Source organism: Eschrichtius robustus, chromosome 3 (assembly GCF_028021215.1).
Source record: "Eschrichtius robustus isolate mEscRob2 chromosome 3, mEscRob2.pri, whole genome shotgun sequence".
NCBI lineage: Eukaryota > Metazoa > Chordata > Mammalia > Artiodactyla > Eschrichtiidae > Eschrichtius > Eschrichtius robustus.
This window is the reverse complement of record NC_090826.1, coordinates 52,612,988-52,629,733: the sequence shown is the minus strand read 5'-3', so window position 1 is coordinate 52,629,733 and position 16,746 is coordinate 52,612,988. Positions and strand designations below refer to the sequence as shown.

General features: G+C 38.3%; 1 protein-coding gene across 3 annotated transcripts in view; it reads right to left on the bottom strand.

The window, feature by feature from the left end:
- Positions 1-16,746, bottom strand: part of NFIA (nuclear factor I A) — a 372,641-nt gene that overhangs the window by 131,443 nt on the left and 224,452 nt on the right. For all 3 annotated transcript variants that reach the window (XM_068539995.1, XM_068539996.1, XM_068539994.1), the window contains exon 4: positions 6,938-7,012. In XM_068539995.1, coding sequence (XP_068396096.1) covers positions 6,938-7,012 — 75 coding nt within the window. The remainder of the gene's footprint in view (positions 1-6,937; positions 7,013-16,746) is intronic.

Genomic DNA, 16,746 nt, shown 5'->3' with positions numbered 1-16,746 from the left:
GGAGAGTAGGACAGAACAAAAAATCATGTTTGGCCACACATACTGTGAGCCGGGATTCAGAAGGAAGAGTAGTTGACGAAAATTTCCTGCTACTGTCAGTTCATTCTATTTGTTGCCAGCTTTACTGTTCAAATATTCACCCCAAATATGTCAAGAAAATTAAAAGAAAAAAAATGATACAACAAAACGTCCTTTTCAAGTAATTCAATTTCAGTATTTATTTTGAAAATTTATTGAATTATAGTAGAGGAAACCCACTAAATTAAGCCAGTCAGACTGGTATTTTTCTTCCTAAGAGTATGGCAATATTTATTATTTTGTCTCTTCATGAGGGGTTGATTAAAACTAGAAAATAAAACATTTGCAATGTCATAATATATTCAGAATAAGGTGGCTTAGACTGGCAAATGAAAAAATATATAGGGTCAATCAGTATTTTCTATTCCATAATGTAACAGGTTTTCTTGAAAAACTGCATTCTGGAGATAGGCATTATGATTTTTTTAAAGGGACTCCTACTCTTTTGTCTGCTGCACACGATACCCTTACTCTGGAGGAGGTGCCATTGACTTCTACAGATACAAAATGTGTGATGTTCATTTTAAAATTACTAGTAGAGCCTGCTATTGACCATCTAATTATGCCGAGTTCCATTTATAAACATAGCTAACCACTAAGTTTATGGGGACTTTTTGTGCTGCTTTAATAGGATATTGATCGAGAGCATAGTTTGAGTGGACTGCCATTGAATTGTGTAATGGCAAACAAGAGGCAAGGTCACAGCCACTGTTCATGCTAGGGCTGCAGTGTATTTTTTATTATAATCTTTTTGTTTCTTCCTTTAATGCTCAAGCCCAAATGGTTTCTTTCGAAAGAAGAGCTTGCGTAAGAATATAACCTGATTTTTAAAAATAATTTCCAATGCCATGATCAAAGGTGAACCAACAGGCCACCTATTCAGAAAAGAAAGTTTCAAATCTATTCCACTTTAACAAAGACCTAAAATCTGGCAAATAAATGGCACCCCAAAGGACTAGGACATCCGGAATCCCTTATCCTACACCAATTTCCTCATGAGTCCTTCTTTGCAGGAATGTTTCGTAATTTTCAAGTTTGGGCTTGTCCCTACCAAAGATCTTCGTTTCCTTATTGTACCTTAGAGCCGAGTTAATTCTGTTGTAGTAGCGCCATTACGGCAGGTTAGACTATTGCCAATAGTTCCTACTAAATTGCTGGTCAGAAAATCCAAGGGTGTAGATATGGGCCCCCAGAGACACACAAAGGACCTAGAAACTTAAGAAAGAATTTTACAAATGAACTGCAATTTGGATCTTAATGACAAATCTCGTGTAAGAATACAGAAAGAGTGCACATTTCTAAGGCAGAAAACAGCCACTAGGGTGCCACCTCATGCCAGGCTGAGGCATATGCCTTGCTCCATTCACTCCCACTCTCCATTGACAAACAACTCGGGAATCCTGTAGCCACCCAGCAGCCTAGCTTTGTGGCAGAGCCAGGACGATTCAGCTGCTGGATTTTAATAGATTCTGCAGCAATGCAACAGGAACCCAGAATCAGTCTGGGTAACTGAGAGTGGTTTTCACACCCAAAGACTCTAAGGCTGGCCACAGTGTACTGAGAACCCTGGCTTTTCAAAATTCCAGGGCCATGAAATCATACCCAGCCACGAAGTTTACTTAACCCTTGCAGCCAGCTCGGGTGTACAAACCACTGCTAGAAAATTAGAACCCGTCAGGCCAGAGTCACAATGGCCTGTGTGTATTTGCGGTTTTCCTCTTTCCCAGTGAAGTATTTAAGGTTTCAGAGTCACTCCACCAACTTCAAATAAAAGAGTCAGCACTTTAGAAGGATATGGGCAGAAGTAGTGGATTTTTTCGGGAGGATTTTCTGGGTGCATACCAGGAAGGATACTTGACAGCCTCAAAGCACACACTTTGAGGCAAACACTGGTGCAAAATAAACAAGAGAGGGTGCTGACAGAGAGCTATCTAAGCAGCATCATTTAGCCACCAGTAGAGTGGGCTCTCTTTGTAGCAACTTCATGGGAAAGAGACCCATCTGAAAATGCTTCTAGAAGGCTTTGTTTGAAAATGCAGCATCATGTAAGAGCCATTTCAACAGATGGTTCCTGTCTCTTTCCTCACAGTCTTATGCTAAAACAACTTTAATGATTCTGAACCTCAACGTTAGCACTTATAAACCCCCTCCCCCAGAGCAGAGAAGACTTCTCTCTCTCTCTGGCAACGTGTCTAGTGGTCTGTATGTCGCCCTCCCTCCCCCGGAACAAAGTAATAAATAACCAGAACTACTTTCAGATGGTCCTAGCACATGGGGGAAAAGGTAGGAGGAGAATGAAGATACATTTACTTTTATGCTACAGTACTCTCTTTGCTGCTAAGAGAAACAGAACTCTCCTTTCTTGCCTTTCACGGAGTCTGGATGATGCAAAAAATTAAAAGGTAGGCAGGCAGGAGGCAAGGGTAAGAGGCAAATTGGTGGGAGACTGCAGCAGGAGGCCCTGATTCCAACAGCCCCGTGCATCTGAGCAGGATGATTTCATGTCAAGCAAACTTGTCGCCTGACCCTCACCTCTGAATGTGCAAGGCTAAGCCAGCAGCTTTCTCTTGAGTTTCTCGGCCATGGCCACCCTGTAGTAACACGATTATAATCAACAAACTTAGCACAGTTATTTCAGTGAATCCTCATGAGGAAATACTGAAATAGCATCTCCCTCCTCTATTAAATTTGAAAGGAGGAAAACTAAAAACAGAAACGAACTGGAAACCTGGGGAATGTCAATATTTGTATTAGCAAATTTAAAAACTGAATTCGAAAGATCCAGAAAGAGGGAACATTTTCAAGCTAAGGCCACCATTAGCGTGAAATTTCTGGGCCACGTATGTGGTCACAGGTGTGACTGGGGGGACTGGGTGGGGCTGGGATAGACGGGAGGAAGTTAAGAAAAAATGTGCAGCACAGTGGAAGAAATTCTAGGACTCTGAGGCCATTAGAAACATCCAGGTGAAAGGCTGAACTATAGAAAGAGTAAAAAGATCACTTGTTGGGGGAGTGGGAAGATGACTAGTTGGAGCACACGTGATTTGTAAGGAAGTGAGACTATTCTGTATGATACTGTAATAGTGTAATAATATGATACTGTAATAGACTATTCTGTATGATACTGTAATAGTGTAATAATATGATACTGTAATAGACTATTCTGTATGATACTGTAATAGTGTAATAATATGATACTGTAATAGACTATTCTGTATGATACTGTAACAGTGTAATAATATGATACTGTAATAGACTATTCTGTATGATACTGTAATAGACTATTCTGTATGATACTGTAACAGTGTAATAATATGATACTGTAATAGACTATTCTGTATGATACTGTGACAGTGTAATAATATGATACTGTAATAGACTATTCTGTATGATACTGTAATAGTGTAATAATATGATACTGTAATAGACTATTCTGTATGATACTGTAATAGTGGATACATTTGTCAAAACACATAGAATGTACAACACAAAGGATGAACCCTAATGTAAACTACAGACTTGAGTTAATAATAATGTATCAATATCAGCTCACCAATTATAATAAATGTAGCACACTAACAAAAGATGTCCATCATAGAGGAAACTGGGGAGGAAGCGATATTGAAAGTCTATTCATTAAAAAAAAACCAAACCTGAAAACAAATCCAGGAAAAAAATTGTAATTAAGTATTTTACTTGTTTTGGTTTACCTGAAAATCATTTAAACTTTTTTTTTTAATGCACATATTAACAATTGAAAAGTTTATCAACCCTAATAAGAAATGATAATTTAATAAAAGCTCAGAATCTTTGGATTGTTTAGTTCTATAATGCAGTTAATAGGAGAGGTCATGACAAAAATGTCTACAGGCAGCTAGCTGAGTACAGTAAAGTGAAAAGAGCAAGTTTCTTAACTTTGAGCGTCACCGACTCCTTCATCTATTGAAAGGGGCAATAACGGCAACCATGGGAGGACTGAACGGTGCCTATAGCACAATGCAGGGTGCTTGGTGCATGCGTGATAAATGCTGGCTACTGTAATTTTTCATATGTTACATTATGCTCCTACCAGGGCTAACATCATGCATTTAATCAACTTACATGCCAGTTAGCTTATTTCTATCTCAAGGCTACAGAAGGTACTCCAGCCCCACTTATCTGGAAAAAGTGTCCACTGCACCTCTAGAATGGATGCTTAGCTCTTCTAACGTGGGGAGGTGGGCAGCGCCGTAAGGAATGGTTAAGGATTTTGACTCCATCCTGTGGTCTGAGTGTTACGTCTTTCAGAAAGGTGTGTGGGTGAGGAAACACGAGCTGGGGGACCCTTCCCTCATCAGCCAAGGCAATCTTGAGACACAGACCCTGAACAAACCTGGATTAAAGATCTGCAGGAGGGAGGGGGGCTCTGGATGGCAGTTTGGCCAGAAGTCATGGTTCGGCTGACACAGCCCAGTCCCACTCTTGCCAAACAGTTTCAGTCAGCATGAGGGCATGTGTGCGTGAGTCCTAGAGCAATTACACAGCAGCGTACAGAATCGAAAAGCATTCAAGAGCCGAAGGATACTATGCCAGGCATAAGCAGCACAGCCCTCTAAACAGGGACAGGAAACAAACCAGGTCCCTCTGTGGATTCAGTGTGTGGTCTGGCCATAACCCCTGGCAATCCTGAAGGCAGGTTGAGAATTCCCTTGGCAACCACGTGTGGTAGACTGAATGGAAATCTAGTCAAGTTTGGAACTGATAAGGCTTGGGATAGAAGACCTTAAAGGGACACAGAGACAGTGGAAGAAGGACGAGATTCTGGGGATGGTTCTGAGCAGTGTGGGCCTTCACATACAAACACCCAGGCCTCAGGACACTGACAGTAATGAAGACTAAAGGTACGTATTACAGCAGCAAGGGTAGAATAAAAAAGGTCTTGTGCACCAATCTTAAAAGGGTTTTCTTTTCACTCATGAAGGCTATGATTAGATCCCAGTAAGGGCTCTATGAATGAATGTGTGCCCCAGTAATGCCATTAGGACAGTTATACTCTAATACATATACTCTATATTACTATTATTATTAAAATCACAAGAAAAATGTACGATGATGATCACCTTTTAAAAATCTTTAAAAAAGTAAAAAAATATACATACAAATGCATTTTTATTTGTCTATGGCAAATAACTGGGTCATCAGCTGTGCTAGGGCAGTATATATCCTCCAGGTTAACAAGGCAATCTTCTCTGCAGCTCGCTGGTTGGTACTCTAAGCACACTTCATCACATGGCAGCAACTTCGCCATTCCAAGTCATAACTTGCTGCTCATAATGCTTCATTCTTTACGGTTCTGACCCCCTACACCAGAACATCCCAGCATTAACCAAGGGTTCCCGACTGTAGAATTCTAACACCCATGGTTACCTTCCTGCTGTTTTCCCTGTCTAGTCTCAGGTTGTAGATTTCTTCAAGTTCCTTTGGGCTAGTCTCAGAGTACAGATTCTAGTGCTACACAGACTTATCTTAACCTTTTACCCACTTGTTTGACTTTGGAAAAATGACTTAACTAGACCCTCGATTTAACTCATTTGTAAAAATGAGAGTAATTTCTTAATCTCACATGTTTATTGCAAGGATTAACTTTATGTAACATACATGAAAACCTAGCACAGTGCTTGGAGGATAGACTCTCCCTCCACCCTCAGATCCCCTGCCCACACCTTGTATCCCACTTTCTGGATTTTTAAGAAGTAAGAACAGACAGAACCTGAGCCTGTGAGATCAGGATGGCTTGGCTTGCTTGACCTGACATCTTGTCATGAGATTGACTTGCTTACTCGGTCAAGCTTGCAAGACTGTAATACAGTGAATGGAGGGTATGAACTTGAAATAAAAATATTTATTTTTACTCCACCTCATTCCACAAAGAAGTTGATGCAACTTGAAACCAATTTCAACAATGTAAATTTTATCCACCAGTTGTATTTTGAAGTTGAAGGGGGATAAAAAAATAAAATTTTAATATTTAGTATATTTTCCCTTGGTATTGGGACCTAGAACACCATAGTCATTGTAGATACGCTTTTTTTAATGTTAGCCAGAAACTTTTATTTTAATCCATTAAGCCCAATAGGCACAATGCCTAAGGCCTATGATCTTTTCAAGGCCTGCAGGGTTGTTTGAAGCATGATGAAAATTATTATTTTTAGGTTTTTGAAGTATAATTGATGTATGACATTATGTTAGTTTCAGGGGCAATATAGGTATGGTTTTAAATAAAAACAAAGAGATGTTTTTGTGGGAAGGCAACAGTGTGTGTGTGTGGGGGGGGTGTGTGTTTACATGGGGTGGAGGGAGGGAGAGGGAGAATCCTATACTTTCTCCTTGGACTGTCTGGATTATGTCATAGCAAAAATACAATCAATGACCCTTTGATCAATGGAACAGGGTGGTGACAGGTACTCTTAATTCACTGTTGTTGGTGATTATTGACAAGCTGGTAATGATCATGCTGCACAGTGTCACTCATGCTAAGGGCATTAGCATTCTTTAAAGGTCAAAAACAAATTCTTTTAAAACTCAGAATTTCTTAGAAATCCGGGAAGCCTCAATTTTTTTAAAACAGATTCACACTACACACTAGGGACTATGTGAGACACTCAGGATTTCAGTTCTTTCCCTATGTCTCACATTAAAATGATATTAATTTTTCCTGATCTAAATTCTTGGCTGTCAAACAAACTACGTGGCAAAATTCTTCCAGTGGGAGTATGAAAAGGAGATTCTGAAAGGTATTTATGTCTTTAGGAGGCCTAAGCAAAAGGTAAGCACAAACCCAAGGCAAATCTGTACCAAATCAAAGCAAAATTATACTTACTCTGTGACACTCTTACTAGCTCAGTCACACTAAAAACCCCTGATGTGACAAAACTGTCCTGGAAGCCCAAATGTCCTGGGGAAACAAAAACAAAAGAAGCGAAGTGTCATAAATAGAAGACATCTGACAAGAGAATTTCAAATATCAGTTTCACTGTGATTAAAAAATGTGAAGTCTAATTTCATATTCTGCTCTAGTTAGAGTCACGTAGGAGGGTATAGTCATTTAGTTGCATAGATGGTTTTTTGGTTTGAATCTTTGAATCTGGAGGTTATGGAAAGCTACGACACAACAACTGGGTGATTTTTGAAATGGTTAAAAAAAAAAGTTCAACAGGAAATCTGAAACAAAAGACGATTTAAAATAAATGGTTACCTTGGCTGACCTCTGAGACCTTCACAACTGGGATGAAAACAGCCTACCTAAGAATCAGCTAGGATAGCTAAATTCCCTAACAGTTTTTAAACATTGTTCTCTAAAGAAACATCTGATCGGGATTAGCTATCCATTCCTTCAAACCAAACAAGATTTAAAGATGTTCCCCCTTCATTTCTACAGGCACCATAGCGTGAATCCTTAAGAAGTCAGACTGCAAAAGACAAGCCCCAACCCTTGAAACATAAACACAAATTCTTTTGAGCACAAATAAAACTTTATATTTGTTTTGAGACAAGAGTTTTTTGTGGAGGGGTGGGTTGAGGCTTATTGAGAAAAGATAATAAATTAATTGTTCAAAATGACTTACTCTGATTTCTGTATCTGCTTTATTTTTGCTGGATATAATTAATTTCCTTTAAGATATCTGATATTACATCTAATTGTCAACTGCTTATTTATTTTTATGGTATATACAGGAACATATTTATAAATGGCAAGGAATACATAATTTACGAATGTCATTTCCCTCTCTGCCTCTAAAGTTTTCTGATTCTGAGTCTCACAGGTAGAATCTAGTTGAGGGATCTGCTTATAGGGCTAGTGTAATCTCCTGCTTTAAAATTAGGGTCAAGGAAAAGTAGTTGGCTGAAGGGATTTTTTTTTTAAAATAAGTGTTCTTTGAAATAAGAAACATACATTTAAGAAACGCAATGTAAGAAACTGGACTAGTCTGAATGAACAACAAACAATCCATAAATAAGATTTATGTTATTGATAAAAGCAAGATTTTGCCCACTACTGAAAGGAAGCAAGTTTACCTGTGGCATAGTTTATGCACCAATAAATTTGTTAAATATCATGCACATAAACACATGCAAAAAAAATCACCACGCTTTGTAGAATTATAAATGGACCTACAAATTATTCTTTTTCTTTTGGTTACACTGGACTTTTGCATAAGAAAGATGTTTTGGCTGAGAATTAAAAGACAATTTTCAGTCAATTTTTATATCAAACATACAATCTATGATATTTTAGATGAAGCAGCTCTAATTTTTAGAATATGCAATAATCAGAACTTGCTTTTTAAAAATAAAATGGCACGATGTGTGGTGATGGATGTCAACTGGACTTTATTGTGGTGATCATTTTGCAATACATACAAATTGAATCGTGTTGTACACTTGAAACTCACAGAATGTTTATGCCAATTATATCTTAATAAAAAAAAGAAAAAAAGAATCATGTAGATACACCACAATTTTTTTAAAAAGGCAAAATTCATTTGAAGAAGTGCCTAAGAAATTTCACCTTTTAAAAAAACCCACACCCAGGTATTTAGTTGACTTTTACTTGGTAAGCGCCTGAGGTACTGCCTCTTGGGTTAAAAGAAATTTCACCTCTTAAAACAACCCACACCCAGGTATTTAGTTGACTTCTACTTGGTAAGTGCCTGAGGTGTTGCCTCTTGGGTTAAAAGAACTGAGAAGTAAAAATAAATAAATAAATAAACAAACAAACAAATAAATAATAAATAAATAAATAAATATCTCTAACGAAGTCTTGGCAAAACAGCATAATATCTCTTTCTACTGTGACAATGTTAACATCACATTTATCCCACAGACCATAACAAAGGAAATCCAACCACAATGTACGCTAAGTTTGACTTAAGACCCATATAACAATAGCAAGGAAATTCAGAGCTGAGTGGGAAAATCTGGGTTGATCTCCAGCTCTTGCTCATCTCTGTCTGCGTCACTTGCTTGCGGGCTGATACTTGTTTCAGTTCCAACCTGTGAAATTCCTTATTTTAAGGACGACTTAAAATGAATTTCTGAACAGAGTGAATGTGAACGTACTTTAATCCTGCCACCGGAAAAAGCAACCAATCTATTTTGAAGACTTAGTTTAGTTTAGCATGAGGACTTGGGAGGGGGAAACCTGAGGGCTCATCCATTCAAACCATCATCCTCTCCTGATTGTTCCTTTTCTTTTGTCCATCTCTTCAATGCTGGTGTTCTCCAGCATTTGTGCTCATCTCTCCTTATATATATATTCCCTATGTTATTTTCTTTATTTCCATGATATCAGCTACCAGGCTTGACTGTGATATTTGTGAAACTAGAAAAATGTTTGCTTGCTTCACCACTGTATTTAATACTTGAGACACAGCAGTTAGTAAGTGCGTGCATATTTGTTGAATCAGTGCATGAATGAATCTATAGGCCAATGACTCTCAAATCTTTATCTTTTGCCAAGATCTCTCTCCTGGGCTCCAAACCCATAAATCAAAATGTTTATTAGATGTTTCTATCCAGATAGCCCACGGGTATCCTCAGACCCAACATGTCCAAAGCCAAGTTCCTTTTCTTCTCTCCAAAAACCTGTTCTTACTCTTTTGAATTCCTTACTTCAATGAACCATCCACTGTTCATCTCATTTTCTCTGTTTGGTGTCATCCCTGAATCTTGCCTTTTACAAACAGCCACATCCAACGAATCTCCACTGATTCCATTTCATACTGTTTCTTCACTCCATGTATATCTCCATCTCTCCCTTCCAACTGTGGCCCTGGCTCTTCCTACTTCTCACCAGCATGATGGGACAACCTCCTACATCCTCTGTCATCAGTCTTGGCTTCTCCTCTCATCTGCTCCTCACTCTGCAGCCAGAGCTGTCTCCCTGATGCGCAAATCTGATGATTCATTCATTTATTCAGCAAATACTCTTTGAGCACCTCCCGTGTGCCAGGCATTGGGCCAAGGGTTTGAGACACAGTCCCTACCTTCAGGGAATTTACAGTCTAGGATTAGGCACAGCTGAAAATCTAAAACAAATGAATTATTTTAAAAATTATAAAGGGAATAAATAGTATGAAGGAAACAAGTAGGAAAAGCTTTAGAAACAGTGGTCAAGGAAGGTCTCTCTTAAGAGCTGACATCTGAAAGATACTAAGGAGAGAGCCCGGAAAAGGAGGAGGAAGAGCTCTTAAGGCAGAGGGATTGGCATGTTCAAAGGCCCTGAGGTAGAAAAGAACAAGGTGTTGAGGAATCTGAGATAAACGCAAAGCGTTCAGAACTCACTGTCCTGTCAGAAATCTTGCAAGAGCCCCACAGAGTGTTCAGGGTTCAGTACAAACTCCTTCACTTGGCGTACGACCTCCACACCCCCTCTGTTTTCCTCTTCAGGCTCATTTTCTATCTCTTGTCTTTCTCTTCCAGCCCTACCTCTTGGACTAAGGGAATACATGCTCCTCCCTGAATTGCCTTGTCCTTCATACCCTTTGTTTGGCCACCTCCTACTTGTCCTTTAAATCTCAGCTTTGTTGTCATCTCTATCAAAAACCTTCCCTGGTTACCCCCACTGCTGGCAAAGACTTCTTTTCTCTTTTCTCAATATTCTCCTGGTGTACTAAGCTCTAACCTAGGACTTAGCACACTGAATTGTAATTTTGTCTTTTTCTCACATTAGACTGTGAGCCCTCTGCGGGGAGAGAGAGCATCTTCTGTGTCTCCAGCCCTCCAGGTCCTAATGCGGTGTCTGGTATTCAGCATGCACTCCAGACATGTCTCTGAATGAACACGACTCAAATTGGGTTCAATATGCTTTCTTTCCTTTTTTATAAAAACGTTAACCGAACTTCTTATTTCTGTCTCTTTTTCTCTCTCACCTCTAGCAATGAAATCAAGCCAACATGCACCTGAAAACTATTAAAATGAACTATCCAAATAGTTCCTCCCAACTAAACAGGACAAGGAGAGGATGGGCAAACCACGTAGACAAAGCTTCCAATCGAGACGGTGCTATCAGTTTCCCTGATGACAAATGTCTGGGGTTGTCCTATTGTTGTGATTATGGTTAATATTTTTGGGAGACCAAATAAAAACAGAGATAAAGAGCAGCATTATATAATGGACATAAGGGGCTAAAAACCATCTAGTCCCACACTAAAGCTAGGATTTTGTGTCACCCTGAAAGTCACTGCAAAAACAACAATTGGATCCTCCTTCCCCTTCCAGCCACCTGCCCCCTAAAGCCTATTTTAATAGAATATGTGTAATTTAGAAGATGAAATATATGTCAACGTACAATAGTCAGAAAAATAACAATAAAGAGTAGAATTATTTCACAAATTCTGAAGCAACCATTCCTTTACAGTATCATGAGATTATCAGATTGCCTTGACTACTTCATGTTTATAATATGTCCCCAAGGAAAGGCCAGTGTAAACACTCCATGTAACTTTAAATGACTATGAAACTGGTTTTGTTCCTTCACCAATTACTTGGAAACCCAGTGATGAACTTTAGAAGAAGATAGCAACGAGAAATGAAACCTGAGAAATGATGGAAAAAATGACACAGCTAGCGTAATTACTAAGCAAACCTGAGCAGATTAGTATTTCGTTCTTACTAACACAAACCAAATCACAAAAATGACTTTCAGGGAAATAACACCAATCTTGGTGTTCTACTTTATTGCAAGATGAGAGAAAAATAGAAAAGACAATAAAAAGGCAAATTCAAGTACATAATTCAGAATTCAGATGTTAGCATTAAAAGATCTTCAGATAGAAAGCTGATTAAACATTCCCAAAAGGTCCCAAGATTTATGTTTTGAATAGGGCCTCTCAGAAATGAGTGCAAAACATATACTTTTGTTAAGTATGTCTTAGGTGAAAAGCCAGACTGCACACTGATCTGACTCTCTCCAATTTTGAACTACTGTTCAGGAGCAATTGTATAGGACATTGAAATAAGGAGCAGATTCTTTTTCATTTTAGATAAAATGGCTAAAATAGTTCCCTCACTGAAGTCTTGTTCAATGAATTTCCAATCAGAGTACAGGTTTCAATACCTGGAGTCAGTCATACTCACAGTGGGGAGAGATTAGGCTTTCTAGAGAGGCAGAAATATAAAAAGCTAAATTCTGTTACGGGTGGTTAGGGGAAGCATCTCTCTTTACCTTGATGATATCAGCAGTTATTATGGAAAATGCCATTATATGGGAACCAAATCTTATCTCATGAAGGGACTGCACATCTATCTACCTCTTAAAGGAAAAAAGTTTGATTTGCAGAGACACAGGTAACCTTGCAGAACCTTCAGAGGTTGGGGAAGAAATAGACAAACCATCTGGAGGGCTGGTCTTTAAAGAAAGTTGAAATGTCCATGAAACAGAGTTAACGTACCTGAGGAGGAAAGTTTATACATGAGGTGGTATGTTTGTTTGTCCTGTTGGAAGAGCAAAGGCTCTCAGCTCTAAATTATCAAACCTCATCTGGCCAGTGGATGTAGGTCAACTGCAACATACAGGTCATTTCACCACAAAGAATGTACAGCCCGCCTTCCGTAAAGGGGGTGCAGAACCTGTGGATATTGAGGGCCAACTGTGCCATTTTACACAAGGAACTTGAGCATCTGAGGATTCTGGTATCCACGGCGGTCCTGGAACCAACATCCACGCATACGGAAGGATGAGTGTATCTCTAGTCTATTCTCCCATGGTAAATATGGTCCCGTCACTGGTAAGCCAGGCCAATGTCTGGGACTTTTCATGCTTGGGTCTGGGCTCCTCAAAGAGAAAAGAGCTCCCTCGTGGTCAGGCCATCTACATTCCATAAGTACTTGGGACTGTCTGTGACATGAAGACCCTGAGCTAAATCCCGACGACACTGTTCTCACAGAACTCACGTTCTCCTGCTCCTAAAGAAAAGTTGACCTCATCAACTGTTCCTCCCTGGAATTTTCATTCCTCCTTCGGTGAACTCCCCGTTGGCTTATGAGCCGCGTGAGGGGAGGGAACGTGGCTCCTTCCTCTTCCCCGTCCCCCCAGTTCAGTCCATACTTATCAGCTGTGCTCAGTCAATACTGTCGAGTAGAGCTTCAGCTCGACTTGCCTTCTGTCATAGGCTCTTTCTCTTTATTTGACAGTGATTTGTTTTCCTGTTGCCCTTCAGCACTCCTACAACAAACCAGGTAAGAGTAGGCTGTGTCTCCTGATCTGACAATGCCCACAGGGCCCAGCACAATCTCTGGTTCTAGGTGTGTAATGAATACTGATTCAGTGATTCAGATGAGCGCCTTGAGATACCCTTATTTAGTAGCCCTCTAAAGTACAATGTAAATTATTTTAGCTTATGTCCGGTCACATCTTCCTTCTACACTTTTATTTTGGAATATCTTAGAAAACAGGTTGTTTTTTTTTTTTAAGGTGGGGTGGAGGTATATTTCTACTGATCCATTAAGCCCGAATTTTAAAATTTTGGTCTGCAGGCAAAGACAGAGCCCATGGGATGGGAAAGCAATAAGACAGAGGAAGCTGGGACCCTGAATGATGGTGTGAAGTGGAACACCCCTGCCAACTTAGCCTGTCATCTGGAACAGTTACAAAAAGAAAAATAGATTTTAATGTACTTTAACCACATTATTTTTTTGGTCTCTGTTATAGCAGCCTAGTACTTAACCTAACCAACATAAGTGCCAGTCTTTCCCTTTAGAATTGAAAGTGCCATAAATTAGCAGCCCAAGGGCCAATTTCAGTCTGCAGACACATTTTGCTTGGCTAGCAGAGTACTAATTTTGTTTGTTTGTTTGTTTTTGCATACAAAGGTTTTTAAACTGAGCGCAAGCTTACAAATATACCACACTCCCCAATACCCTTTATTGTACTTTATTTATTTAAATGTTCTGTAAGGCCCTTATAGGCAAAGAAATTTGTGATGCCGGCTAGGTATCTTTTCTCCACTTTAATCTACTAGCACAATAGGGAGAGAATGCATGGATGGTTGGTGTGTTTTGTCTGATAATAAAGCCATCAGTATTTCATGATTTCTTTGAGAATTAAGTTTAGATTTCTTAGCTAGGTATTTAAAGCCCTTCAAAATCTGGCCTCTAATACACCTTCTCAGCATTTCAGGTAGTAGTTCCAATACCACCCAAATACATACTCTCTGTGTTGCAGCCAAGATGTCCCACCTGCTCTTCTCCAAATACTGATATGTTCCATCCTCCATATCAGGGTTCATATCAGCACTTCCCAAACCGTGCTATGTAGAATAGTCCCCCAAAATGCTCTACCACAAACGAATTAAAAACAAAGACACAAATACATATTAAATAAAGATTTCCATAGTAAAATAAGTTCAGAAAACATTATCACACCCACCCTTGGAGAATGATGAGGAAAAATTACATATTAAAGCCTCTGAAAGTTCCTGCAATAAACAAACTTTCTTAATATCATTTAACTCACGATTTCCTAAATAATTTGACAAGGATACCATTTGTTTTTGGCAAATGTTGTTCTGTTAATACACTACTCTGCTCCTTTTCCTATTTTCCCCGTTTGGTTTATGTACCAATGTGCCAAGGGGAAAGCAGAATCTGAACTCTCTGAGCTAATTAACACATTTAAGGCAAGGCTCAAGGATATTCCACGTCTTAACTTGCAATCACTTTAAAATATCTACATTAGGGAAATGGATCAAGCTGGTAACAGGTATTATAAAGTTAAGCTACCTAGCTGAAAAATTTTTCCATAGAACAACTCTAGGTAGCATTAATTTTCATCAAAACCATAGCTTTCATTTATTCAGTATTTACTACGTGTTTGGCACTCTGCTAAGCACTTTAGTCATATTAGCTCTAATTCTTCCTGCAACTCTGTGTAGTTGGCAATATTCTGATTTTACAGAAAAGGAAGCTTAAGCTCAGTGAGGTTGACTTGCCTAAGGTCACACAGCCAGCGGCAGAATTAGGATTAGAACACAGGTTTGTTTAGTTATCTTTATATAATGAATTTTATTGCATTTTAATCCAACAAATATAATGCTAGAGACTTGATTATCCAATCTAGCCCAGAGGCCTTATCACATCTTTTTACCAATTCCTGCAGTTAATCAGGGAAGAGTAGTATTTCATTAAATTAAATTTCATGGTTCGACTTCACATAAAGAGGGTTTATGAGTTTGAGTTACAAGTGATTAAGCATTTAATTAAAGGACTATGTCTAACAGATATCAAAACGCCTAAATAAAAAGTGAAGAAAGATTTTTACCTATTTGTATGTTTAGAAATACTGGATACATGACATCACAGAACGAACTGGAAATGAAGGGAACTTAAAGATCATCTAGTAATGGAGTAATCATTGTGTCATAAAGAATTTTAGACTAATAAAATAATGAGGTTTGATTTTTAAAAAATAATTCATTAATATGTTTGCCTTCCTATAACTTCACCTCACTTAGCCCCTGGAACAGGCAGAATAAATCTAATCTCCCTTCCATTTTGCTACCCTTCAAATATATGAGGACAGTCCCTCGGCCCCAGTCTCTCCCCCAGGCTGAATATTCTTCCTTTCATTGTTTTGTCATGTCAGCAAATTAATTTCCCCGTTGCCCCTAAACATTTAGAATTATACATTTATTATACCTATAATAAGCAGAAATAGATATTTTGCAAGTGGACCCAACTACAAATTAGCTTTGTACAAGAACAGAGAAACACTTGCTTTAGGGAATTTTTTTTCAAAGCACCGTAAAAAAAAAAAAAAAATTTAAAGAAAGAAAATTTTGCTTCATGTAGGAAAAAGTAAGTTCCAGTATATTAGCATAATAAGATTAGTATTTTATAAATATTTGAAAATTAATGTTGTTATTTCTTAATGCATCATAAACTTAAAAGTATTTCTTAATTAACCTGGTTTTGAACTAAAAGGGGTTTTTAAGCAACCTTATTGTTTCTATGTTCTGAATCAAATTTTTCTCTAAACTTGGACAGTAACAACTGTTAATCTGCAAACAGATCAAGCTATTTGTAATAGCTTCAGTTTCTGCTTATAAACTCTTACATATACTGGAGAAAAAAAATAAGGAAATGCATTCTCTGAATACATCAGAAACTGATTATTGTAAATGAAACAGACATGAAACTGTATCACCCGAGGGCTACCCTGGTTTATGGATGTAAAACAGAAAAAAAAAAAAAAATTAATGCCCATCATTCTGTTCTTCCTTTTTAGGTTTAATTCGCATTGCTGTGAAAACATTCACAGAGAGCCCTGCTTGGTAAACCACCTGAGGACACATGCAATGACAAGGAAAGAAGATGACCAGGGGCCATGTGCTAATTGTAAGACACTTAACACTGATTTTGGTTCACCAAGCATGGAAAGAAAAATCATTGATGAACTGAAGCAATATATTTTAAAAGAACTCTTACAATGACTTGTCCAAGACTACAAAAAGAAAAAAAGAATACAAATAGGTAGGTGCCATTTTCTAAATATATAATAAAATTAGTTAATGTTTAGAACCACAAAATACAAAGAGCTTCCATCTTTTTTAAAGTCATTTTTTTGTGCAATTCCTACTCACCCAGCAATTACTTAGCTGCTGATGCCATAATTCACAGCACTTATTAAAT